The 27,472-nt window shown below is 36.9% G+C and overlaps 2 protein-coding genes across 2 annotated transcripts; one reads left to right on the top strand and one right to left on the bottom strand.

Annotated features, from left to right (window-relative positions):
• The first annotated feature begins 253 nt into the window (after nt 1–253).
• Nucleotides 254–18,221, top strand: LOC103720682 (DDT domain-containing protein DDR4-like). The gene is made up of 12 exons (XM_039120077.1): nt 254–733; nt 841–951; nt 3,299–3,385; nt 3,478–3,515; nt 3,598–3,679; nt 11,218–11,324; nt 11,456–11,612; nt 13,725–13,817; nt 13,953–14,076; nt 16,397–16,439; nt 16,518–16,703; nt 16,794–18,221. Exons 1-12 carry the CDS (start codon nt 428–430, stop codon nt 17,521–17,523), a joined length of 2,064 nt encoding a protein of 687 aa, XP_038976005.1. The 5' UTR covers nt 254–427; the 3' UTR covers nt 17,524–18,221.
• A 1,489-nt stretch (nt 18,222–19,710) lies between these two features.
• LOC103720674 (beta-glucuronosyltransferase GlcAT14B-like) lies at nt 19,711–26,762 on the bottom strand. Its single transcript, XM_008810500.4, has 4 exons — nt 25,986–26,762; nt 25,800–25,875; nt 25,581–25,696; nt 19,711–20,558 (listed from the first exon to the last, which is right to left on the bottom strand). Exons 1-4 carry the CDS (start codon nt 26,602–26,604, stop codon nt 20,044–20,046), a joined length of 1,326 nt encoding a protein of 441 aa, XP_008808722.1. The 5' UTR covers nt 26,605–26,762; the 3' UTR covers nt 19,711–20,043.
• Between the last annotated feature and the right edge of the window lie 710 nt (nt 26,763–27,472).

Below are 27,472 nucleotides of genomic sequence, written 5' to 3'. Positions count from 1 at the left end.
CCCAATCCACTCCAATAAAGCAAGATTAGAGGCCTTGGACTCTAGACTGCTGTAATCTGCCACGACGTTGCCGGCTTTAGTCCTGACATCTCTACGATCAACAGTCTAATGCTTAACGAATAATTACGACACCCCAACTCCCCAGCATTAAATAAATAGCGGCAAAGAAAGCCCTTCATGAAATTCCCAAATTACCCCTCCACCCCCGACCCCAACCCGCTCTCCCCCACCCCCCAACCCCTCGCCCCTTTCCCCTCTAATATTGGCTCTGCTTCTCCGCCATGCCGTCGCCCTCCCCTTTTCGCCCCCCTCCCCTACCCCCCTCTATCCCCTCGATTCCTTCTCTTCAACCCCACCAAAAGCCTCGTCGCCGCCCGATCTCCGCCCTAACCCCCCTTCCCGCCCGCCGCTCCCGCCGGATTCCCTGATGCCCGACGAAACCCCCGAGGCGCCGCCCCCCGGGAACGGATCCTCCTCCGAGGAGCGGTGGCGGCCCGAGCAACCATCCCGCAAGACTCGCTTGCCCAGGGCTTGCACCACACGTCCTGCCTCCGGCCCCAAACCGGCGGTCCCCGCCGCCGAGCGCCGGCCGGTCACCCGCCGCGAGAAGGAGGACCGGCAGCAATGCAATCGGATCATCACCCCACTCGTCAACCCCCCATCCCCCTCCCAGGGCCCGCGCTGGGTGCTCCGCTCCATGTGGGAGCTCGCCTCCGTCCTCAACTTCCTTCACGTGAGCGCCCCCGGAGCCCCAAAGTTTCCTTGCTGCGCCCTGATCTTTCTTTTTGTGGTATTGGTTTTCTTAGTGCCGCCCTGCGGTTCTTGTTCTTTGGGTGTTAGGTTTTCAGGCCGCTTCTGAACATCGCCATCGAGTTTTCGGCAGAAGAGCTCGAGACGGCGTTGATCACGCCTAACAGCACCCTGGATGACGTACATATGCCCCTGCTAAAGGTTGGTTGTTTTCAGTTTAGTTGGAAAGTTTGTAGCTTTTAGTTTCTTTACATCTTGTTGTTTCAAGAACTGTTTTTTCTCAAGGGAAAAATGTGGAAAGTTCTGATTTTGCTTCTTTGCAAGTCTGTATCTTTCTGGACTAGAGTTAGGTTTTTCAAGCGACCTTACCAGTTGTTTTTAATTGATATCTGTGTGACATTGTAGAAAGAGAAGCTTTTGATGTGATTTATCTTCCTCTTTTATATAAATTTTTTTCTGCAACCAATGGTCATTGGATTGAACCCAGACATATCTATGGCGGTATGAGTTCTTAATATAGAAGATAGTTAAGAAAATTTTATGTGCAGATTCGTAGCCTGTTTCTGTATTTTAATAAGTTAATGCAACACATCTTTATATTGTGTTCTTACTTGATGAGATGTGAATCTGCAAACCAAAAGAAAAGAGTTTTTTCAAAGAAGCTAAAGGTCAAGGTTGCCTTGCCATGTTTCAAACTGCATTATAAAACTTATGTGTCACCGTTTACATGTGTCCTAGTATCTATATACGTGATGGATGCCTTCAAGTGGTGATTGATGCATATATGCATATATATATATATATATATATATATATATATATATATATATATATATATATATATATATATATATATATATATATATATATATATATATATATATGTTGCTGCTTTGCTCATTTGTTATTAAGATCTTTAGAAGCCTTGAAGTTCTTCTAATCATGAATTATTTCTTACCTCTAGTTGTTCTTTTGTCAATTGTACAAGTTTTCATCTGGTAAGTCTTAACTCTAGTTGTTCTTTTGTCAACTGTACAAGTTTTCATCTATTTGTTAACAATTACTAGGTGTTCTTGTGAAATTCATCCTACCCTTGTCTTTTAGTTTTAGTAAACTCTAGATTTTGTCTTTTAAGTTACATAATACTAACTTGTATAGTAAATGAGTGGACGACATGCTAACCATAGAATGTGGTTAGTAGTATCATATATCCTATTATATGGCAATGTTTATGTGCATGGGGTGGTTAGGAATGTCTTGTGCACTAGCTTGGACAGTGCATTTGGACTGTGCCATTACTAAATCATGTGTCCAGAGTTTATCATTGTCGTTCTTGTTTTGTTCAGAAGCTCTAAGATATTAAAAGGTAACACCACTTTCAAGCTAAAATTTATTTAGGCTGTATACTCAATTTGGCTAACTTTATTGATTATGGCCTAAGGATATCAATCATAAAATGAAAATCATGTCTGTGTTTGGTGAAATAGAAATTAGACACGGTCTTCTTCTTCTTCTATCTTGGATCAATTGCATAAAAGATAGACATAGATGAAGACACGTTTTATATAGGTTATATAGGTGAAGCATCATGGATAATCAAATAGTGTCTTTGACATGTTCTCTTGCCAAAGCAACATTTGACACTTTGAGTGAAGATATCATAGGACAACATGGTTATAATGCTGTAGGCATCAAAATGTTGGACACTGAGAAAGGGAAATTAACCCTATGGGGAATCCAGTAGAGTAAGAATTTTTAGGTGGATGAATTATTATTCATTCTCCATAAGTTGAAAGATGGTCAAAGCTGACAGTGCGGTGTTATAAAAAAAAAAAACTTTAGTTTTACGTATTTGTAACTATCATTATGCATTTCCCTGACTCCAAAAATAAAACCTTTAATAGGTCTTACAAAGTTTCTTTCTGTTCTCCATTATTGCCTAGTATCAACTACACAATTATGGATCTTCTGTTAATTGGACATTTTTACAATCCAAATTATGATTATGTGGTTGTTTTTCTTTTCTTTCCTTCTTTTTTTGGGGAAAGTGCATGTTTTACTGATTCCATAGTTTTCCTTGTACTTTTGGTTGTAAGATTTTGAAAATTCTATGAAAGCAAAACCTATACTTATGATGTTGTTTGATTTCTTGTTTATGGGATTAAAAAAAAGAGGAATAACTCATTGAAAATGTGGGCTACTATATAGTGCAAATCATGTTGGCATATTCAATTGCTTGTATGCTATATATTGTGTGTACTCCATCTATTTTTCTCTACAGTTGATGCAAGATTAATCTATTTTCTGACTCCTACATTATGATTTTAATATGTACGAATGACACAGTCAGTGATCTGTGATTTAGTGCAGTTTCTAGATTTGGTTCTGGTTAACTTTCTGATGCATTAAAAAATTTGCTCTGCCACTTCTATAGCTTGCTGTCAAATATATGAGCACAACCTGATAAATATGGGGTTAGAGTATATGTTATGTGCAAGCTTTAACATGAAATCTTGTGGCTATCTTTCCTTTTTTTGAACATTTATAGGCTATCCCTCCTGTTACCCGTATGGCTTTGGGGCGTGCAACCTGGGTTACAGTATTGTGCAGGAAGTTAAGAGATTGGTGGCACTGGGTATGTAGCATACATGATTTGGTCTCATGAAATTATTATAAAAAGTGATTATTCCTTAATATATAAAAACTAATGGAAACCTAGAATTGCAGGTTGCTGATGGCGAGATACCAATTATTGCATCACATGGGTGAGTGATTCAAACGTCTGGAGCCAAGTATATCGAAATGTATATATCAAACTCATATTTTTCTGAAATCTTCACTTTTCAGGGTCGAGGTTGAAACATACAAGAATCTTGATCCTAGGACCCGTGTAGTGATTCTGAAGGCACTCTGTGACATCCGTGTTGAGGTGTCTCTTACTTACTTATAGTTCTCCAATATCCTCTTAGTTCTTAATCTTGTATTTCAACAAAAATATAAATCAGCCTATATACATAGTTTTCTAATTCTTTTATGTCTGTATTGGTTCTTGAAGTCTCTGAGTCATGCCTTTTCCTTGCATTAACTAGCTTGGTTTTATATTTACATTATTGTAATATGCAACTAAAGTTTGTTATGTGAACCAAATCACATACATATAGTAAGTTGTGAATATGAATATAAAACTCTTCATCTGTTTGGAAACAAGATAATTTAATGTGACTATCTTAGCTTTCCATATAGCTGTTCGTTGTAGTTGTAAAATTATCTAGACATTTCTAGATTTTCTAAAATTTCTATCTAAAAATAACTTCTTATTTCATTAGACCATTTTTTTTTCGTTGGAGAAATATCACTGCTCCGGCAACTTCTTTGGTTAATTCACATACTCATGTGCTATTTCATTAATTTGATTTTCAAAGTCTTTTGATTTTTTCCTTGCCTCTTGCATTCCTTTTATATTTTCTTTCTAATGGCTTTTAATATCACCCTGACATGTTTAGATCTTTACTAGATTTTAAACTTTTTGCTTTTAAATAATTAATTTGAACCCTAGTAATGAAAATTTTGCATCTAACTTTTGGTTTTCTGAGTTTAATATATAAAGAGGAAGATTCAACAGCAGTTGATTAAGCTTTTATTTGGCCATACAAATAAAAGAGGATCAGTTGCACAGTCTTGTATTTCTAGTTGTGGAAAGAAATTTGGCAGAGGCTTGGGATCTAAACTAGTTGATGTGGAATACTATTCATATGAGATATCAGCTGTAACTGAAGGATTGATGGAGATGGCAATGCCTTGATCCTCGAGGTTAAGGGGACCACGGAAGAACTAATCACTAATATGAAAAAAAAAAAAATTTCTGTCCTTAGGACATACACATACAATTTTCCTAAAGAATTCTATTTAAAGTTGTCAAAAGTCAGAGATGCTGGAAATTTGATGGCAAATGTTAATATCTGCATTCCAGATTTATCTTTTATCAGCGAGGATTACTAGCGTTTGGTATGTGCAATATGCGTGACTTATTTGTGCCTGACTATGATGTCTTCTCATTGCATCAAAAAAAAACCTATGATGCCATCTCATATGATATGTTTAGCAGCAAGAAGTTTCTCCTAGTCTGTTTTGATCATGGGTTAGCATCATCTTTTTCTATTTATGTGAATAATGTGGAATATTATTAGCATGATCCCTTCAAATGTGATGTATAGTTATGATACTTCAATTAAAGGGCAAATGGTCAATATTTGTTATGCCACTTGGTTGGCCTGTCTATAGTTGAACTAGATGTTCCTAACGGAGATGGGCTGCAGACTAAGAGAATGAGTGTGTTTATTAGACTTCACCATTTAAAAAGAATAAAATGGAAAAGAACAATAAGAACTATGGGTAAAGTTGGAATATAAAAAAAAGGAGTTGACTCTCTGACAAAAGTGGAGTCAAGAGAGTCATGGATTTATGTAAGATTTCCTTTTGTGTTGTAGGATCGATATGAAAAAAGAAGAGCCATCATGAATTTGATTGAAGAACCGCTCGAACAGATGAATGTGTCCTTTTAATGATCAATTTGTAGTTAACCATCTGTTGAGAGATGGATGTAGACTTGATTCTCTTGCCATACCATTGTTGAGAGATCTATGGCTTACCATCCATTCAAAAAAGACACCAGCTGTGGCCCAGGAAGTTAGCACAGGTTTTTTAGGATTTTTCCCCTTTCTAATTTTTCCAAAGGGAAACTATCATAGGAATGAAGATTATTGGTTCAAAGAATAGTGTTTCAGATAAAGATATGGATGACTTATCCTGGAGGCAAAAAGGGCTCTGAAACACCATTTTCTTTTAGGAAAGGTACTCCTGGCCAACAGATCAGTTGAGTGATGGGATCTGAAAGGTACTGCTGGCCTGCTGATCACTTGAGTGATGGGATCTACTATTTCTTATGAACTATTCTTTCTGTTTTTTTAGTAAATGACGGTTCATATTATGGTGATATTCCTGCAGGCTAGCATTCTGTAATCTGTAGCTAAGTTTGTTTTGAAGGGATTTCCAATATCAAGAGAGTCTAGTCGACTGTTTGGTCTGCCTTAAGTAGTCCAAAATTTGATTTCATTGATATGCTTAATCATTTAATCTTGCATGAATGTACCATTAATACATAACCATCCAAACCTTATTAAACTATGTTGTGTTTTTCATATATTTTGTTTAATACCTTAATTTTCACAAACTGACCAATGGTGATTTCCTATTACAGTCTGAGTCTATATGCATTCATATCCACATTACTCCCACTCTAATCTATTTTATCCTGATAATTTCTATGTGGTAGCTATCATAAGAGATATAAGGGTTTAAAGTAAATCAAATCTTAATGCGCGGGATCTCATTTTGATGCAATTAGAAATACATGTAATGCTAATTGTTAAGAAACATATGCAACTGATGGTGTTTAAAGCTCCAAAAGAAAAAAGAAGGAAAAAGCCATCTTTCATTGGTATCAACCAGAATAATTGAAGTTTAAGTGATAGGGAAATTTCTATCTATTCTTGTGATTAGTAATATGGACCATGTTATCTCAGTAATATGATACTTTTGCACGGATATCCACATCATCATTATTCAAACCTTGTTCATTAAAAATGATAGCTCAACCCAAAATTTAATAGGCTTCCACATAAGTAGAGCAAATTCTTACAGTGGGCCATCAACACGAAGTTGACCTCCTAAGAATTGGTGCAGGAGATGTTTCGAGTAAAGACTTTGCCCATGCATATAATTTTTACACATAACATGATAGAAATAATGTCATTCGGTAACCAGGAAATTTATCTTGTCTTCTCCATTTTGAGATGCGTCAAACAAAATTTTTTGAACATCAATACAACAGAGAATACCTAAATTTATCTCTTGAGCCAGCTAAAAGCATTGTATATCAAGGATAAATGATGGTCACCACCTTTTTTACAGGGAGTAGCATTTTACTCTTCTAAATTGATAGAAGCAACAAAATCATGTGCATATACACACTCTAGTGGCCAAGGTTATATATAATTGATGAACCACCAAAAAAGATGTCATCATTGTTAGAATAAGTTGGTGCGGTAAGCCTACATCACCCTCTTCAATACAATGTGCTTGAAGGGCTGTGATAAAACCACATGGAACAATAATTATTTAGCAAATGCAAAAAATGGATGAGACCACAAGACACCTAGAAAATGGTGATGAAATTTAAAGGGCAAAAAGGACAGCTTCCTTGCATGACAAGTTCCTGATAAAGGAACGATGAATTTGAAACTGCACCAATCGTATGTTGTATTAGTATGATTCTTAAAGTTTTTTTTAGGAAAATTTGGAGGCCAGTGCCATAAATAAAAGGCACTGAAGGAAAGGGAGGTTCATGGATGTGGAAGACCTCAGAACATACTCTGTAACTGCTAAGGAGGGAAAGAAAACCTTAGCATGTAGCTTATGATGATATATTGACTGGATTGGCCCAAGAGAAGATTAAGAAAGAGATCTATTTGTAGCTAAAATGGATGAGTAAAAGAAGTAGATAGGTAGACCAAAACCGGTGAATTAAGAGTATTGAGATCTCAAGTTTGGTAGAAGATACTGAAACTATGGAAAGATGGGGGGTATCTTGAGAAGTTGGTAAATTCTGATAGAGAAATAAACTTAGAAGTACCATAATGCGATATGCAAAAGGCAAGGCATGAGGAGTAGCTAAGATGCTTCTGAGCTATAGAAAATAATTTGAAGATAGATCTGATGATGCTATCTTACTTACATAATGATTTCTTCTATAAGATTAAATTTGAAAGATTTGGATAAAGTAATCCAGTCCTAAATATAAATTGAAGTTGCATCCCAAAATCGTAGTTGCCATGGAACTGAACGTATTAGGCACAATGGAACTCAGTAGGCGCATTATGACATTCTTGTAAAGGGTGATGGAACAGTTTGTAAGACAAAACAGCTAGACTCTTGTTTAACTCCAATCTAGAAAGATCAAGCATGGAGGTTATATCATTCTCAGGCTATTGATCAAGATAGAGGGAACAGAAAGAATCCACTCATAGTTTTTGCTGAACGTAAAATTTAATAGAGTAATCTGATGGATTATTTTTCTGATGAAGGGATGGATAAAAACTCGAAGTAGCATGAATGTATTGCGTAAGATTTCACAATTGTTTCTCTATCTTTTTTTCCAGTCCTGCATTTATTTCCAAACACTTCCAAATGTCTCTTCAATGAATCATCTATTCACCTTTCCCATTACCTATATTGTTATATTTTTCATCATTTGCTGGATCCTTATTTCTGTTTCTAGATTCTTATATTCAAGTTTTTAGGACAACTATCTTTCTTGCTCTTGTGTCCATCCACTTCTACTCTTAGGACTCATTTGGTTCATGGGAAGAGGAGGGAGGAAAGTGTGGTCAATGGAAAAAATGGAGAAGGGCCTTATGTTTAGTTAGAGTTTTTAAAAGAGCGAGATGGGAAAGTAGCTTTCCTATGGGAATACAATTCCCACATTTCATGGGAGAGAAAAATCCATGTGGGACATGAAAAAGTCCAATTTTCACCGATTGGGAATTGGGATATTTTTTTTCCAAATATGCCCTTAAGCTTTTAGATAGAGCGGGGTAAGATCTTTCTCTTTATTAAGGGCATAACAGGTATTTCACACAACTTTTTCAGAAAATTAGATGCGCAAGCAAACATAAGCCACTGTGGAATATGCCATTTTTTTTATGGTCAACCAAACATGCAAAAACCATTTTTTCAGACATCATATATCTAGGCATCAGCTTTCTAGAAAAAAAATATTCTTGTGAATTTTTTTTTCCGCGAACCAAACGAATCCTTAGTTTTTGGCTACCAAGGATGTACGAAATGGGCATTTTATAATCATTAAGGAAGTGTATGAAGGAGGTAGTTTCAAGTGGTTGGATTAACTATGACAGGACAAGTAGCTTAGAGTTGTGATATAGTTATACAAAGCCCTTTCACTTTATATGTTATCGATAAATTATTTGATAATTTGTATGAGGAGGTGCCATGGTTTTTGCTATGGTTGATGATTTATGAATTAGTTGAATGCTGACCTAGAAGTATGGAGGAGAATTTTGGTGAATAGTAGTCAAAAAATAAAAAACTGGCCAAGATATCCCAGGCTGATTGTTTTTACTACATTAGTCTTTTGTGGAATTTAAAGATATACTCTTAGTAATTTGGAGCTGGATCAATGATGTGGACAAAGGTAGTATCAAGGATGTCAAGGTAGTTAGGCAGTTTGCTGGTGCCTTAGTTTGTAGATGTGTTAATTTAGTTTAAACAGCCAAGAGACCTCTCATGTTGTTCTTCACTGTTATCAATTTTGTTTGTGCTATAATTTCTAGAGACTCCCTACATCTCATTGTTCAAATTACTAATATCTTCATTTTATTCTTTTTACCCTACCATTGGATTATTTGTATTCTGGTATCTGTTATGCTTGTTTTATTGATGAGAAAGTTTGTTTGATGGGAAATTTTGTTTAATCAGGTCAATACTTTGTTTCTATTGCCTATTTAAGTTGGGCACTAACATAATTTGAATTTTAATGTATTGGTAAGATTAAAATATGCTCTAAAACACCATGAACATGATCAATTGACTCGGCAAATGAAAACGGAAAACCACATCTTAAGATATGTCATCATGATTGTTTGACATTTAATATCAGGGAATTTTTTGGTGGAAGCACAAATATGTAGAAAGACATTGCTGTTAATGTTGAGCATAGTTTTGGCCAACCTCATGTTTCATCTCACTCTTGAAACAAAAGATCATGTTGTCATTATCTCTTAATATGGGAAAACTGTAAGTGATCCCAATTTTATGAATACAATGTCAATTTTGGACCTCATTATGAGTTCATGAAAGATTATAAACTGTTGCCCCATGTCGTTTTGCATGGATAAATTCATTAAATTTTTAGGAGCAATTGAAACATTTATATGCTGATCTCTGGCATGAAATCTTTAAGATTCAGTGCTCTTTGTTTCTGATTATTTTTAGCGAAGCCTGTTAGCTCTTATCGGAGCAAAAATATTCACCTTAATGCCTTAATGTACAAAATCAAATATTAGCAATTTGAAATCATATTATTGATTCCTTAGGCAAACCAACTTGCAGTTAGAAAGTAAAGCAACAAAATTCTTGTCTAAAGCAACTTGTTTTGCGGATGTCATACTGTACCAGGGAAGCAACTTGGGAGGGTTAAAAGGGTTAAGTACTAAACTATATCCAATCCGATTTCTTTCCAACTCCGGACCTACCGAATCAAACGTGAACCCAGACCAATTTCACAATTTCTAATCTGACATAACGCAGGTTTAAGTCTGGTTAGGTCAGGTGTAGTTGGGTCTGTTCGGGTTAACTTGTCTTGTGTCAGCTTGTTTTTGGTTAGGGTGTTTTGGAAGAAATACTGGCTAAATTCAGGTTAAGTCAGGTTAAGAGGAAAATGGTTTATAATAGGGCTAGGTTGCTTGAGCCTTCAACATAAACCCGCCTTGACATCAAATCAAGTTGATATTTGCCAACCCAGACCCCACCTGGCTGAGCAATATACAGGCCAACCTAACCTGAATTACAGATTGCCTTGGTCTCCCTTTGGTTAACCCAGGCTAAGTTGCACCTCTGTATTGTATCAGCGAATATGTCTCCTAGTGAATGATGCAATTCTACTGACATGAGACATAAGAATAGGATCAAACAATACACATCATGTATCAAGTGAGTTTCAGATCCTTTTTAAGGCACCTATTTCTTATCCCATTTGTTGGTTGATAAAGATTTGTTTAATTGTTTATTAAAACATAACTTTGGATATGTAACTCTTGTATTGAATTGCAGGCTCTTGATGTCATTCAGCTCTTTGTTTGCCTCTATTGTTGTTTTTCCACCTCTTTCTTCCATTTGAAAATCTGCTTTCAATTCATTTGGCTCTAATTGATGGCAATGAAAGCATACTGAAGTAAGACATTGTAGTCTGATTTAGTCAATAAACCCAAGGAAATCAGTTTCTTCTTTCCAGTCTAAAGTTCAACTCATAATCTTTCTGGTCTGATGATAAGCCTTCTAATAATTACAAAACACTCCATGTGCTGTAATTTTGTTTAAGTATCTCAGGGACTAGACTTATAATAAGAACCATTTGGTGGTTGAAATTATGCTTATAAAAAATCAAGAATTTATGTTAATCGGCATCACTTTTTATTCTTAAAATTAAATTATGTTCATAATAAATACCAAGAACATATGTTAGTTAATCAGCATCACTTTTTATTCTTAAAATTACTCACCGAGTTTGCTTTAACTATCTTGTAGACATGCTTATTAATGTTGATTATTGTTGCCACTCAGTTTTGTTCACACAATGCTGGAATAGTTGATTTCCACTTATGCATTTTGCAGCAAGAAGACATTCGAAATTATATAGACGATTCTCTAAAACATGGCATTCAGCTTTCAGCATTTCGCAAAGAACGGACCGGAGGCAATTCACATGGGGTTTCATACTGGTAAGCTGACTAAACCTTCATGGTTATGTTTTAAATAGTGTATATCATTATCTACATCTTCTGAGAATATTCTCATGTTGCATATAATATGATCAAGAACATTTTGATTTCTTCAACCGTCTTAAATGTAGGTATGAAGATGATCCTATTATTGGTCATCGATTGTATCGTGAAATTAGACAAGTTGAAATAAAGAAGGCGAAGGGGAAGGGAGTTGCACCCCTTCCACCTGCATCTTTCCACTGGGAAACAGTTGCAACCAACTTAGATGAATTCCAAGAAGTTTCTGTAAGTTCTTTATTTGTATTACTGCTGAATTTTTATCTGATGTCTCTGCTTTGGTGCTTAGTTGTGCATGCACTATTTTGTAGCGATACAATTCTATATAGTGATGTTATAGAATGATGTATCCAAATTTGATGAAAACACGTACTTTTTGGAGCTGATTAAAGAAAATTCTCATTATCTTTTGAATAGGTAAAGTTTAATTTGCTTTGTGGCTTTGTAATTGATGACAGTGTCACACTCCACATTTCATTTATGCAGTCAAGCTACCTGTTTGATAATGATGTTTCTGTTTAATGGACCATGTAAAGCTATGTCAAACCTGAGCACTTCATGATGCAGATGAAATGTGAAGGGCCATTAGTTTCATATTAGATGCTTGAGTGCTTGCCAATTTGTCCAACTTTCACGGTGCCTCGTCAGAATTGGATGGATTTTTGTTGAAGGTTTCCACATGTTCTCTTGTATCTGGTGTAATTGTGGGAGCATATGAAAGCTTTTTGACGTAGTCGGGGTGGGAAGGTTGCTGGATTTTTGGTGGATGATGGCTGAAATTGGTTGGACCCAAAGCTAATTTGGGTTAGGACGTGGGAGGAAGGGATTAGGCCTGCGATTTAGATATGAAACCTAAAGAACTTTGTGGTGATTAGGGCGTCAAAGAATTAGGGCTAGTGCGTGAAGGTGGGCGGATGTAAGAAGGATCAATGGAAGGTGCTGCGGTTTGGGTAGTATATGATAACTATGGGCTGAATAGAAGAGTCTCACTTCTATCCTAAACCCAATGATTTTCTGGCGTCTCAACAAGGAAGAAAGAAACTTTTGGAGTCTCACTAAAGGAGGAAAAAGAAGCCTCATGCCTCTCAATCTCAAGAGCAATTGAAAACCAAAATTAATTCTGCCTTTATTCTTCAACGTCTACCCTTTAAATAGGTGGGACGTTAGAACAAAATAGGAAATTAATCTTATGACAAAACTCAGATTAACTCATGATTAAACTCAAATACTAAGGGCTAAAGGACTCTGAACCAAAGTAGGATTTGACCAAGTCAAGGGACCAAGTAAGACTCCTAATCGAAGTAGGAGTGGACCAAGTCCTCTTTTCACACTATATGATGTGGACCTCTTGATGCCACTTGGCAATTAATTACATGGACTCAATTAAAAGACTCAATTTAGCAAACTACAACTCAATTAAGGACTCGATTGACAAAATGAACCAAAAATCAAACTCAAACTTCATGCGCACGCCCTAAGGATTGGGCACCTTGCTCCTGCATCACTTTTGTGAAAAGATATATTTGGATTGTCTGACTAAAGGCCCAAGTTCTCTATTTTTCAAATAAATTCCAATATTTACAAATAATTCTTTGGCCGAAAAATCTTGGGAGCTGTTCTAAAACCTCAAAACTATTATTGGCCCAATCATAAATTCTTCATCACTTGGATGTGATTTGTTATTCATATTGCTGATTTCTGTTATTGTTGTCATTGTGTTTCCCTTGTAATTAGTATGTGCGTGAACTTATAGAGCTTTTTTTGCCTTTCCCTAAGTTTCAGTTTTTCCCTTGCTGAATCATTCACTAGTGCCAAACCTTTTCCCTTTAGTTTTTATAAAGTTCTCTGTTGATGGCTAATACAGGCTTACAGAAACAAGGCAATTGAAGATTTATTCAAACTGTCATGGCTATTTTAAATTTCTTTTACCCTTTGATTATGATTATATTTTTCTAACATTATTTCTAATATTACAACCCATGTTTAAGTGAGAATTGTCAACTTCATTCATGTGTTGGCCATTCAAATGAGATGATTCTGCATCTAGAATATGTAATTTGCTGTTGTGCTCTCAGTCATGGCAGCTTACAACTCGTGATCTTCAATCGTCTATTTATGTTGATAGTCCATCCTTTATTTTTCACCATGGTTCTTCAAAAAATAAAAATAACTTTGCCTCCTTTTTCCTCCACATGTGGTTATTATTTCTGATTACCTGCATTTGTTCCCTGCTGCTTTCTTCTCCATGTCCAGTGCCATAACAGAGTTCTGGATTATTTTGTGTTCTGTTTCTTTACCTTTAACCTTTTCTCCTTGTTTATTTTTTCTTCTTTTTTCCAGGAGAAACTTTTTTCAAGTAAAAATAGGACAGAAGCCTCACTCGGGAAGAAGTTAAAGATTGACTTTCTACCGGAGATTGAGAAATTACACAAAGTATACAACTTATCTGCTGCTGTATTTGTGCATTTACTTTTGTTACAAAAGATGGCATGTATAGACTAAGTACTATTGCAATTTGCAGGCAATGTACAAGTCTAAATTATACTGAGAATTTCATTGTTCATGCAGAGGAAAGAGAGGCTGTTGAAAAAGCAACAGAGAGAAGCCCTCCTTCTTGATAGCTTTTTGACTGCAGATGGGCTTTCCTCAGGTCGATCGCTTCGTGATAGAAAACCTGTCACCTATACATTTGGTAAGGTTAAGAAGTTAGAAAATTGTAACAAAATGTTCTCTTAGTATGTAATTTTACATGTGACCTTGAATGTTAGTTTATAAAAAAAATAGAATACATGATGTAGAAATATATTCTCTTTCATTCAGTGATTTTGTAGTTTTTTCCTTTTGGCTTATTTCTTTTCCATATTTCATTTTTCCATGTCGCTACATTCTTACTCTTATAACCGAGGTCTGCAGAACTATCCTGAACTGCCTGGTTCGGGACGTCCTGAGTCGTATTGGCAGTGGACCGGGACCGTGTGGCATTAAAATTGAGATGCCCTCACCGGAGGGAGAGAAGAAGGAAAAAGAGGAAGAGAGAGAGAGAGCGAGGAAGGGATGGAGAGGGAGAGGAATGAAGAGAGGCCGGCCTCTCTCTTCCTTCCTCTCCCTCTCCCTCTCCCTCTCCCTCCCTCTTCTGCTCTTTCTCTTTTCCTCTCTCTCGTTCTCCCTCTCCCTTGCCTCTACTGTGTCGGTACTGGGCCGGCACGGTACGATGCAGGGCCGTACTGATCCATGCTGCCGGGCAATCGGTACGGGGCCTAGTACCAGCACAACAGACCTTGCTTCCAACAATCTTTTGCTCTAAAAAAATATCCTCCATGTTGTATAAGACAAGGAATCAAGATTTGCATAAGCTTTGATTTGTACCTCATAGCATGAGCTTCACACAGAAACGTCTTGCGACACTAGACCATTTGTATTATACAAAACAGAGATATTCCATGCACTGTCACAAAATATTGCATAACTAGATGATTGTTCTTTTGCTGATTCTGCTAAATATGTTTTCAATAGTCTAGAAGACTTTTTGACCAGTCATTGTAGATTCTGTCCAAAAGAGAGAATTTTTTAAGTAGATTAAGAATTCTTACAAAAGAGTTTGTTGTTTCAGAATATGGACACCTTGGTTTAGTTTCAATAGAAATTTTAAAACCAAGAACCAAGATGTTTCGTTTGCACTCGGAAGTTATTTAGAACATAGGTTGATTTCAGACTTATGACTGCTGTCCTTAGGGCCATAATTGATCTGCATAGATATAAATGTGCTAGATTTTAGTGGGCTATTTAAATCTTAAAATTATTTTATTTAGTTTAGAGTGGTAATTTCTAGTTTTGAGAAAATTGCAATCATATGAGTATTTGGTTGCAAGAAAATCAAGAAAGAGCTTTTTTTTTCATGATTTGAGTGATACTTTGTGGGTTTTGAGAGATTGACAGGATAAAGAAGGGGTTTGTGGGGTAACTTTTGTCTCTTGAATAGTAATTGGGAAATTTGAGCTTGGATCTAAGGAATTTTGAGCTCAAATACACAGACATCTTCTTTTAATAGTTCAAACCCCGTTGTATGGAAATCTCATGAATCTATAACTGAACTTTTGAATTTTTTTTCCTATATTTTTTTATGAAAAATGTTGACATTATTGTTTTTTCTTTGTTTATTTATAAACATCGCTTGTTCTTCATACCTCATACGCTTATGCGTTAATTGGCATTTAAGTGTCTATTAGATAGTCATTGCACAGCTAAATGATACTCTAGATAATGCAAAATATGCATTATAGCAACTTCTATTTTAATTTTTTTATTGTTGTTTGGAAGTTTTGTGCTGAAGCAATTGAAATGATACACTAAATGGTCCTAAAGATACAAAACTCTCTGAAATGATGTTTAATATATTCTCTTGATTTGTTTAATTATATTTTACACTATTTTAATCTTTTTAGCCTTTTTTTTATGTTTTACATTTTTGGCTGAATCTCTGAGACTCAAACCAGACCTTACAAAATTAATGAAACTGAAACTTGTTCAGCTGGTCTGAAACTGAAACCAAGTTTTTTTAGCCCTGAATATAAAGTGTGCTTTTTTCCTGCTTGTAATATTTGTGAATTGGATTCTTTTACATGAAAAACATTTATTGTTATGCTGTTTTTGTTATAACACGGTATATGATGAGAAATTGATTTAAGGGGATTAAACATGATTGCCTCATTTTGAATTTGAGGTATCAATTCTTCTCTTTGAAGGTCTGTTATCTGGCCAGCGATCCGAACTATTTCTGCATTAATTATATAATGGATGTTGGGCTACTTGTGTTTATATGAAATAGATGATGTTTGTGATTGTATGAATTAGAAATATAATTTGGGCACTAAGGAAACAGTCATCATGTTATGCAATTTTTGGTATTAGATTCTATTGCATCATAGAATATGTTCTAGTATTAAGAATTCACTTTTGTTGCTGTTTATCTGTAACTTAAATTAACTTTAGTTTCATGTGAAACAATTTGGCAGATGACTATGACCGGTCAATTAACGAGGCTATAAAAATAACCAAGTATGTATCTACCACATTTCATATTGCATATTGTTCCTTGTTTGATGGGAATCACGAACTTATATTTTTCTGTATTAGGAAAAGACAGCCCTCGCCAGAGTATGCTGTTAGAAAATCAGTCAATGCGAAGCCTGAGGTATCTACTAATGGTAGACTGAATGGTCCTTCACAAATTGATCAAGCCCCTTATGATGCAGAGTCTCCAAAGTTGAATGATTATGAAGAAACTGATGCAGAGCACCAAGCCGAGCTTCTTGACCGCAGGTATCTTTACTATCCATATCTGCCATGAAATTTCTTGAGTGCACCTAAATTGAATGTCTGAAGGCTTACTGTTGCGCTACTGAATTCTAGCAATAGGCGGAGGAAAAGGCCTCAGAGGTATTCAGATGACTTTGTGGAAGCTGTTTCAGATATTGATGCAAACATTGACAGCGATGATGACATAGTTGGAGAAGCAGTTTATGATGAGGAATATCTTAGAAGCCGGAAGCAGAAGAAGATCTCAAGCGGTTCAGAGGAAGATGAAGAGTACCGTTGGGAGGAAGAAAATGCAGAAGAAGATGAGGAAGAAGAGGAATATTCTTTGAGTACTAGTGAAGATTTGGAGGAGCAGAACCAATATAAAAAATTTCCAAGTCGAAGTAGGCGGGGAACAAAATTGAGATCTGTTGATGAACTCCAGTCAGGCCTGAGACGTAGCAAGAGGGCCACCCGCCCGCGTATTAACTACCGACAATATGAGCTATCAGATACGGACACGGACTCAGGAAAGCCAGCCAAGTCCAATGCATCAGAAACACATTCAGATGCCACTAATGATCTGGAAGTTTCGACAGCAAGTCAAGATTCTCAGGATGAGGAAGATCATGAAGAAACGACAGATCAGAAAATTAATCAGGAGTACATAGAGGCTGTAGACAAAGAGCAGCACCAGGCAGCTAAAAAGACAGATAGCCCTGGGCAAGATGGGGATGGTGTACAAAGAAGACGATTCCTAGACCTGAATGAGCTTGCCCCAGGAACTGGTTTTGAGGATGGGCCTAGCACTTTGATGAAAGATGAGGACATGGATAACTTTTAGGTACTCAAACAACAGTTGCATCCTCTGACAGCCATTTCTATGGAAGAATTGATTTATATTGTAATGCAGTATCCCAAACAGAAGGCTGCGGGGCTTGTTGTAAGGCATATGATAATCCTAATTTTTGGTGGCTCATGAATGGGTTTCTTGAGGCTGCAACCATGTCATGAGATGAGCAGGCAGATTCAATGATAAGCTGTCCAAGGCTGTTCTTGAGAGGAAGTCTTAATGATGAGATGGGAAGTCAGCTTCTTCATACTGTCATCCTGGGTTTTTTAGTACTTGGTGATGATTTGGAGGAAGTTCTGTTTTGATTGTATCCTAGCCTGCACATCTGGTGTACAATACACCTCAATGCTGATCTATAACAAAATTTGTGGGATTTCAATTTGCTGCCTTTCCCTTTCATGCGGAGGCATAACAATTCAAATTTAGTTGAGGATATATATTTACTTATGAAAAGAAAGTAGGGCATCTTGTAACTATTTAAGTACTTCATGTTTAAGAGTCTTAGGTTTTTCTGACTACTTTACTTTCTGTTTGTCCTTTCTTGAATGGTCTGAGGCAGTTGATTTGAATGGGTCATCTCACATTCTTGAACTGCGGGAACATGAGAAGCAGCGGTAATTTGGACAATGTTGTTTTGGTGAAAAAATATTTTGTTGGTCATTTCTAGTCTTATTGAGAGTTATGGATCATCAGCTATTTGATCTTTATGTGACTTGAGTTAGTAGTAACTGATTGCATGATGCATGTTAGATATGTGCTTTACTTCAGATGTGCTAATTCTCTGTACGGTCTTTTCTGAAATAGCTATGCATTGTGGGTGTAGCTAGTCTGCAGCATTCTTATCATAACTGAGAGCGGAAGATGTTGCTGTGTTGGGCAATTTTGAGATGAAAAGTACTCGAGAACAGTTTTTCTGTACAACACCCAACGCAATGTGCTCTCTCATCAGAAATGGGTGGCCTCGGTTGCCAGATGGTTGTGTAAAGTATGGCTCTGTCAAAGTGTTAGAACAGTAGAACTTCTTGCATGCGTGCTAAATCCATGCACTCAAAAGAGGAAAGTAAGTTTGCTTGTTTTTGTAGATGAAAATTTTCTTATTTTTTAAATTTTGAGGCCAATTTCATCGTTGCCCTTTGCTTGATGTTGGAGCTGTTTATACTGTAACAGATTCTTAAGTAATATCAACTAACACCTGTGATGGACAATGGTTTACTTTGGCCACTTTGTTTATGCATAGTTTCGGGTGCCGTGATCTAAGAAGTGATTTGGGGCAAATAACCTGCCCAACATCCTTTCATCATACAATCTACAAACTTTGTTGCTTTGTTTTTTTTTTTTTTGCGTGTGTTTTAGTGGAGATACTTTTGTAGTAATATGTGGGACGTCATGGACGTTCACTCAGTGCAAAACTACACCACACCAACTGGACAGAACGCTAAACAGAGCTGCTGATTATTGGTTGGCAGAGACCGTTTTTTTTTCAAGTAGAAGTGAGATGAATTGCTATTCACTAATTTTTTTTTTTTTTTGCAGTTGCTCAGAGTCTCCTATCACACTCTCTGTTTCTGTAACCTGTTGGCTTCTGATCTGAAATTTCTGAAAAATGATTGCAGATATTAACTATGAAATTTGGTCTACATGAGAAAATGGAGCAATTGTTGATTATCTTGTAGCTAAACAATGTGACATCTGAAACACTAAACAGCATTGCAGCCTCAGAAAATAAATATCCGACAGCTAATCCTAACCAGTTAAACTAAATATGACAATGAATCCAATTTAAAGACCTTAAACTAATAAATCCAATCAGACTGGCTAAATTCTCACCATCCTGAATCTGAATCAGTCGGCATGCAGTCAAAATCAGGAGAGTAACATCAGATGAAAGTCCAGGAAAACCTGGATTTTCTGATGACTCTGTTACCAGCACCTGGTGAATTTCTTTTCAATTGTGACTACAGAATTAGCTGTTCACCTGAAAATAGCTGACCACTTAGCTATCAGGCTAGACAAAGTGAGTTCCACCATTCACCTTGAGCCCCCATGTATTGTGAGGAAGAATTATAACCAGGTGGATAGCGTGCTATAGCTGTATTAATTCATTAAACATACTCCACTGCATATAATCAAGGGAAGAAATGCAACAAATGCAAATTCTTTATCTCCCAAAAAAAAACATAAAGATCAAAGTTTTGGCGATTTTAAAAATTAAAGGGTACATTTTAGTCCAAAATTAGGAAACTTGAATAATTTCCATTGTGCCACATGTAAATTCAGAGAAAAATCATACAAGTTGAGCTCCAAGAATAGATACTAATTATTACAGCACAAAACTTCCAGCTCATATTCCTTTATGTCCATGATAGGCCAGAAGTCAGCACTTCCCACCTATCTTCTCTTTTTTACATGTGGCAGCACTATGTTATGAAACTGCTCAAATGTACCAATATACTACTTCTGTAATGGTGTGAGCTACAAATTTATGGACCGTCCCTTGGCTGAGCTTATATGCTACTTGCACTGTCTGGAGCGGAATTTCTCCTCTGATAAGAGTGACACCATAAGATGCTCTAGCCTGACAGCACCAGGACCGGGTCGAAGAATCGTGGTGTTACCCACAACTAGGCATGGATCGCTCCCATTCTCTCTGCTCCCCACACACCAACCTCCTGGCACAAGCATCCCAGGGCCGCGAGACAACAGATCGGCATCTATCTTGTCGAGTACAGGATCACCCTTAGGGAACTTGCGAGCAAATGGAGCATTACTGTCAATCATGCCTTTCATGTGCTTCATGGTGAGATAGTGAGGGTGTTGCTTCGGCGGGTTGTCCCATGATATGAAATGAAGGTCGTGGTTGACAGTGGTGTTGCGGAATTCCTGTGCATTGCAGATGACTGTGTGGAAGTAACCTTCTGGGGAGGAGAGGAAGTTGGCATAGTACATGAGAACAGTTCGTGGAAGGTTATCCCAGCCCCATATGCAGTAGTCGATGAAGGAACGGGAAAGTGCCATCCACGCAGAACCTGCAATGGGACCAAACAGAAGATTTACTTCATGAATTGACAATTTTTTGGTACAGATGGTGGTTTTGCAAGTGAACATATTATTTATCAGTAATAATGAACAATATTTTTAGGTAAGTGCCAGACCAGACACTTATTTCTCTACCCACTCTTCATAGCAGAACAACTAAATCCATTGCGGACCTAAAACAGTGTATGCATCTCTTTTTTCTCCTGCTCGTTTCTTAAACACGTTCAGATAGCCTCCACTAGTACCAGCAGTTTTTTGGCACCAATTTTCTAATATAATGGCATTCAGAATGACATAAAATCTCTTTACATGTCCAACTTAACTGGCACCTCAAAATATGGACAAACTTGGTCACACATAATGTTTCATGAAGATCTAAGACTTCCCAACATACTAATTCCAAGCAACCAATTACTCATAATTCATTGATCCTACCACTAGTTATCGGTAATTTAATTAAGCAATAAATTAAGGGGCTGTATAGATGCCCGGCTACCGTATCTGCATATATATCCCACATAGGCTGGAATTAGTTGACAAGAGGTAAAATCAAGAGAAAGATGAGAGATCAAGAAGCCCACTTATCTTGTAATCCCAGAAGTTTTCAGAAACAGCAATTCAACTAAAAGGAATCCTCCAGTAAACAAAATTTCTAAGTTAATAATATGATGCTTAATGGAGATAGAACCATCATAAAATGGAATATTGATCTTTGCTCTATTAGGAAACAGGAGCTTAAAGACTGACTACATTGATCAAAGAGTTTGGAAGAAGATTAAAACGCTGAGGCCTCATTCTCAATCAAGGATTGGGAGCAATTTCATGATACTTACGCTTGAAATATAGGAAGTCAAAAGGTGAACAAGCTCTTCTTAAGGCCTCCTATAATGGGCAGCTGAAAAGGTATAACATCATAAAGTCAAGGATTTGGCTTCAACCCTGGTGTTCTCAAGAATTTGTTGGGACAAAGATGATAACACTTTGTATCATCACTATAGTAAAGATAGCCGCACAGAGAGGGTAGAGCACTCTTAAGATTTGCCAGGCTGCCTTGAGACAAATGAAAAGCTATTTGAGCAACTACTAATGTCTCATTGAAACTAGGAATCATCAGATTTGCTGCAGAAATAGAATTTAGCGCGCACACACACAAACACACACAGAGAGAGAGAGAGAGATTCAAATTCAAAAATTAAACAGTCTATTTAGGGAAATTTTGAATTCTGTGCTGGAAACTTAAGTTATTGCATCTAATAAGGGTTAACGTCATACTCGAAATTTTCTTTCAAGCATCATTATGCCAAATACCCATAAGACATCTCTCTTTTTCTTTTTTTATGGTTGCATGTGTGTGGTTTTTTCTTCTTTTTTTTTTGTTGGGGGGGGGGGGGGGGGTGGTGGGTTGGACATCTCCACTTGAGATATCATTGAAATAATCTATGACAGTACAACTTGACAGGACACAGGAAAACTGAGCTTCTTGGAGCAATAAATGGGATGTTAAACCAAACTATTGATCTGATGCGATGGATATGCATCATGAATATTGAAAGGAAAAACGCGCTGCTAGTGAAAAGGTAGTAGAAAACATCAAAGAAAATATCAGCCCACAGTTAGAAATTAGTTTCTCATAAGTTAATAAATTTCTAGAGCTAGTTTTAGAAATCTCGGCATGATGAGGAGTTATGGGTCTAATATTTTTCTAGATAAGGCAAGTAATTCAGAATTCATGCAAAATGGTCAAGAAATGCTAAACCAAATTTAGAGAAAAGAAAAACTGCTTTATAATCACTTCCTTGTAATAAAGGGTTCTGATGAAGAAAGCCCAAGGATGCTAAACACAATATAACACTCTTAGGTGAGTCAATTAGTAATTAATAAGCAAGAGTTAAGAAGAGATTGATCATGAGATGCTCCTAACACAATATATAATACTTGCAAGCAACAAACTGATACAAATATTAAAAACACAACTTGTAGCAAGACTTAGGTATAGCATTTTTGAGTTTGACCAAACTTTGCTACATTTAACAATTGCAAGCTGACGTATGATGGAAGAAGAAAGAGATAGAGAGAGGAGAAGAAGAAGAAGAAGAGGAGGATAAGACAAAGGGAGAAGGTAACTCCATATTCCATGATTTCTCAATAATGCAAATTGAATTCTTCATTAACATAGCCATGGATTTATATAGACATCCCAAAACCCTAATAAGATAAATCCTAGAGTCCACATAAAAATAAAATTATAGAGTCCAAATACAATTCTAGAATCCACATAAATTTTTTTCCTAATTTCTATATTTGCACCTAACATAACTGCACCTATATTCCTTATTAATGGACAGTCCTCCGTCACAAGCACAATCATTAGCTTCAGAGATTATCAGAATTATCCTGACAATGATAAGGAAAACAATCTCCTATGTACAAAGAAGTTATATAAGCAGGCAGCAAAATGACTAATTTGACAAACCTAAAAATAGGAATAACAAAAACAAGGAGTACTTACAGTACAATTCATCTTTGAAATAACTAGTTAACTTCAACCTGGCATAGCTATAACTCCAAACAGAAGAGTGATATTCAAAGAGCATGAGCTCTTCAAAGGTGTTTTAAGCATGTGATATGGCTCCTTATTGTGGAGCCCCTCTAGATTCTCATTTTAACTAATTTCTCGAAGTGTGTTGATAAACTTGATAAATCAGTAGTTTCAAAATGCAAATTTTGCTTGGACCATGCCCCAATACATACCAAGCCTAAGGAAGTTGGTTGTGAGAAAAAAGTTTACGGTTTCTCAAACTTTGCCCTGTAGAACAGTATCTCACATTTATCTGAATTAACAAGCCATGGATGACTTCAAATTTTGGGGGATTAATGCAAGGTGAAGGTACCTTGCCATTTGTGATTCCATAATTTGGATATTTTACATTAAGTGAGCAATAAAAATTTCCAAATAGATCATTTTTGATATATCATATAAGTTTTAAGTTGTCGAGTTATTTCCTTGGGTAAATCTCATATTGTTGATCAATGGGAGCTTCCTAGTTGATATAAAAAAAAAGGCAAGATTACTATAAAAAAAGACCTATCTTGGTGCCAATTTTGTCCTGAGCATTTTGTTGCACTTAGCCCTCTAACATCATAATTGGTTCAACATCACGTTGCTATAAACAATCTTATTCTTTTACATGAAATTCCACAGGAGTTATATATGTATAGGAAATTATTTTGTTTTGTGCTTGACATTATATGTATTGTAAGCACAAAAAATACTTGCTTTATCTTGCCCTCTAAACTCTATGATGTTTATCTTATAATCCAACTAACCATGGTGGTGAAAAATTGCAAGCAATGCCTTGACTTTAATTTCATCAACACCTAAGTGTACAATTGATTGGATGCAGCATCATGGGACTTAGTGTGTATGTGCTATCTTTCAAAATCGACCACCACTTCGATTACATAAAACGTGAGTATTTATTCAACATTTTGGTGAAAGTGCGAAACCATGACATAACGCAAAATATGTGTCATATGACAGTTTTATTAACATAGGAACATGATACACATGATGGGGAAATTTAACCTTATAAGTCCAATTGATAAATTAATGGCATTTCAAGCTTGCCACAGAATGAAGAATATTCCTGTGAAGCCTTCCAAGGTTTTATGCCTTTCTAATAACTTCCTACAGTTAATGGTTGCATAAATTCCCATGCTAGATTTTTTTTTTTTCCGATGGAAAATGCTAGAAACTTAAACTAAGATTTTTACATAGTCAAATAGTTGGTTACATTTAAGAACTCAATGTTACTCTTTTTCCCTTTAAAATTTGTGCACATATAGACATAGATGTCTCTCGTGGATATGCCTATAGATAGACATGTCATAGAAGGAAGGGGGAAAATTTTTTGCCAATAAAATTATCTTCCTTGACCAAGGAAAAAAAAGCTTTGCGAGTGTTACCTTGTAAGGATCCCTACTAGGCTCATTCCAAGAGATCATGACCCATAATCCTTGGGGTCTTTTAACATGTATCCCCCATTTTCCTCCAATTCTAGCATCATGTTAAGTATCAAAGCTTAGGTGATGGCCAATCACTGTTGGCATGGACTATGTATTGGAGAAGCTGATTTATGAATGCGACTTCTGTGAGGTCAAATTGGAAAGAAATATAATATGTATAACAAAATCTAGCATGCTATGAAGCTACTATACGTGATAAACCTCATTTGTCTCACATATGAAATATTAAGCAATGTTAAGGAAGAGATCAACCTCTTCATCATGTTTACACTTAGGCAAAACAAGAAAGGGCTTTGATGTAGATTAATATGATATCATCATTAGTGAAAGTCGAGATTTGTTTTCCCTCCTCTATAAGTTGGGTTTAATTATAACTGCAAAAAGTTGCAAATAGCTGCTGGATAAGAAGAGCTAAATTCCATAATATATTTAACGAGAAGGGAGAAAAAAAACCATCAAGAAATGATGGATTGATCCAATTACCAACTAAGCAAAGGAGAACCTAGAAGTTAGACATACATTGCTATCAGAACTAGCTTCTTAAATATCACAAAACCAATATTAAAATGCATGCGCCACTTGAATTCGGGAAAATGTCATGATTACGGTTGCATATACCCCACAGATACCAAATTCTAGGCTGCACAGCATCATATATTGGAGATCTATAAAAGCATTCTGAAAAGGCTAAAAACTTGCTCTAATATAGCTTAGAATTCTCTTAGTTGAATCAAGAATATCTAGGTGGTCAGGGATTTCGAAACTCTCTTTCTGTGCCAGACTTCTAAATACACATAGCAATAGAAACTATATATATATTTCACATTTCCATAGCAATCTGTTCAGCGAAAGTTTTAAGCTTGGCAGAGGATGCCAGCCAGATCAAAACTGTTCATCTGAGATAACTGATATAAGTTAACCTCATTAATTGACCAATAAAACAAACATTCCGGATTTACTAAAAGAGCAACAGAAAAATCCCTTACCTGTGAACAGCTTGAATGCAGTCGGCACGCTCCTCCTCTGTGGAATCCAAAAGACATCAGCTTTCTTCAACATGTACAACCCCGGATCAATAATAATCGGCTTCGCTCTATGAAACCTGCAGTTAAGACACTATCAAAAGAATCCTAAAAATCCAAACCTTTCCCCGATTCTAAGAGCACCGAGTTCAAAAACTAGATAAAAGAGCGTAGTTCGCGTACTCCTTCCACCCAATGTTGCTGGTATGATCGATAAAGTTGAGATCCCGCGGCAGGTAGGAGAAGGTGTGCAGCAGATCTAAGAATCCCAAACAAATAAAGGGGAGATTTTTCCACCAAAAGATGAGATTTTTCCTTCAAATTCATCAAATTGGAGTCGAAAGAAAAGCAAAAGCAATAATTGATTACCGTCTTGCGTGACGAGGGGGTAATCGGTGGCGCTGAGATTAATGAACCAGTCCCAATCGCCGCCCTCCCTGAGGAGGACGGCGGCGGCGTGGAGGGTGTTGGCGACCATGGTGGGACCGCGGTAGGTGACAAGATTGGCTTTTGTGATCATCTTAACATTACCGACGGCGGAGAAGACCGGGTGGCGCGCGATGAAGTCGTGGAGGTCCTGGCGCTCGTCGAGGGGGGCCTCGAGGTCGAGGTGGACGACGTAGCGGTTGGTGGGATGGTAGAGGGCAAGGAGGGTGCGCTTGAGGGAGTTGCCGTCGCCGACGGAGCCGGAGACGAGGTAGGCGAGGCGGGGCGGCGGGGGTAGGGCGGAGGGTGGGGCGGGGTGGAGCTTGGACTCGACGAAGACGGGGGCGTAGAAGGCGGCAAAGGGGTTGGAAGCGGAGGGGGAGGAGAGGAAGGAGGAAGGGAGGAGGGAGAGTGGGAGGAGGGCGAGCGGGGCGTCGGGGGAGGAGAGAGTCGTCAGGAAGAGGAGGAGGAGGGAGACGGTGGAGCCGATCGCCAGAGGCACGATCCACTTCCTCTCCATGCTCGCTACCCGCACTCGCACCGAGTTTAATCTCTTTATCATCTCTCTCTCTCTCTCTCTCCCCCTCCCTATCTCTTCTCAAAAGAAACTCTCGACTTATTTTAACTTCTCTCAATTCTTCTTCCTCTCAGGGAGGGGGAGGGGGAGGGGAAGAACGAGGGGTTTCTTGGCAAGTCAGTAATGAGACGTTTTCTTTTGTTTGTTTCGTTGTTTTTTTTCGAAAAAAAAAACGGTCTTTGTACCCAAAAATAACACTCCTACTTTTCTTTCTTTTGTCGCTGATGTTTTAATATTTTCATATGGAGTGGGGATGGGTTGGATTGGCTTGGGAGACAATAATTTTACTTGGTCAGTCCATATCAGGGATGGGTTGGTTCGTAGAAACTTTTTTTTTTTTTAATAAAATATTTTTTATAAAAAATTAATTTTTAAAAATATGATGTCTAAAAAATAATTTTAGTAAAAAAATAGTACATATAAAAGCAGGCATTTATTTTTCTAAAAAAATTATATGAAATAACTGTTATATATTTAATAAATAGAATGTCTTATTTTGATAGCTTAAAGGTAGTTTTTTTTAAAAAAATAATTTTTAAACCGTAAAAAAAAGTTTTTCTATATTTTTATAATTTTTTTATAAAATATAAAAATTTTATTTATATAATTTTTTTTCTTTGAAAATCTTGCGCAGAAGTTTTTCTTTATTTTTTTTTTTTTGATTTTTTTTTTTTTCTCTTCTCACATACCAAACGAGTCACGGTTTGTGATTAAAATTACTTGGTAATGTTTCCATACTAAAATAAAAACTTGGTGCCATTGAAAGCATAAATAATATGCCGTGGAGGGATGGAGGAAATCTTGGGAGGAGCCACGGTTTAATAGAGATGGGAGGACTGAAGATGGAAGGGGG

The sequence above is a fragment of the Phoenix dactylifera genome, unplaced genomic scaffold (genome assembly GCF_009389715.1).
Source record: "Phoenix dactylifera cultivar Barhee BC4 unplaced genomic scaffold, palm_55x_up_171113_PBpolish2nd_filt_p 000706F, whole genome shotgun sequence".
Lineage (NCBI taxonomy): Eukaryota > Viridiplantae > Streptophyta > Magnoliopsida > Arecales > Arecaceae > Phoenix > Phoenix dactylifera.
The sequence above is the reverse complement of the archived record's forward strand: the minus strand, read 5'-3'. Positions and strand labels throughout refer to the sequence as shown.

Excerpts from the sequence above, each read along its gene's own strand:
- LOC103720674 (XM_008810500.4), bottom strand. The coding sequence starts at position 26,604 with ATGATAAAGAGATTAAACTCGGTGCGAGTGCGGGTAGCGAGCATGGAG. Across the intron at positions 25,876-25,985 it reads CCCCCTCGTCACGCAAGACG|ATCTGCTGCACACCTTCTCC; the intron begins GTAATCAATTAT and ends TGGGATTCTTAG. Across the intron at positions 25,697-25,799 it reads AGCAACATTGGGTGGAAGGA|GTTTCATAGAGCGAAGCCGA; the intron begins GTACGCGAACTA and ends TCTTAACTGCAG.
- LOC103720682 (XM_039120077.1), top strand. The coding sequence starts at position 428 with ATGCCCGACGAAACCCCCGAGGCGCCGCCCCCCGGGAACGGATCCTCC. Across the intron at positions 734-840 it reads CCGTCCTCAACTTCCTTCAC|GTTTTCAGGCCGCTTCTGAA; the intron begins GTGAGCGCCCCC and ends TTTGGGTGTTAG. Across the intron at positions 952-3,298 it reads TACATATGCCCCTGCTAAAG|GCTATCCCTCCTGTTACCCG; the intron begins GTTGGTTGTTTT and ends GAACATTTATAG.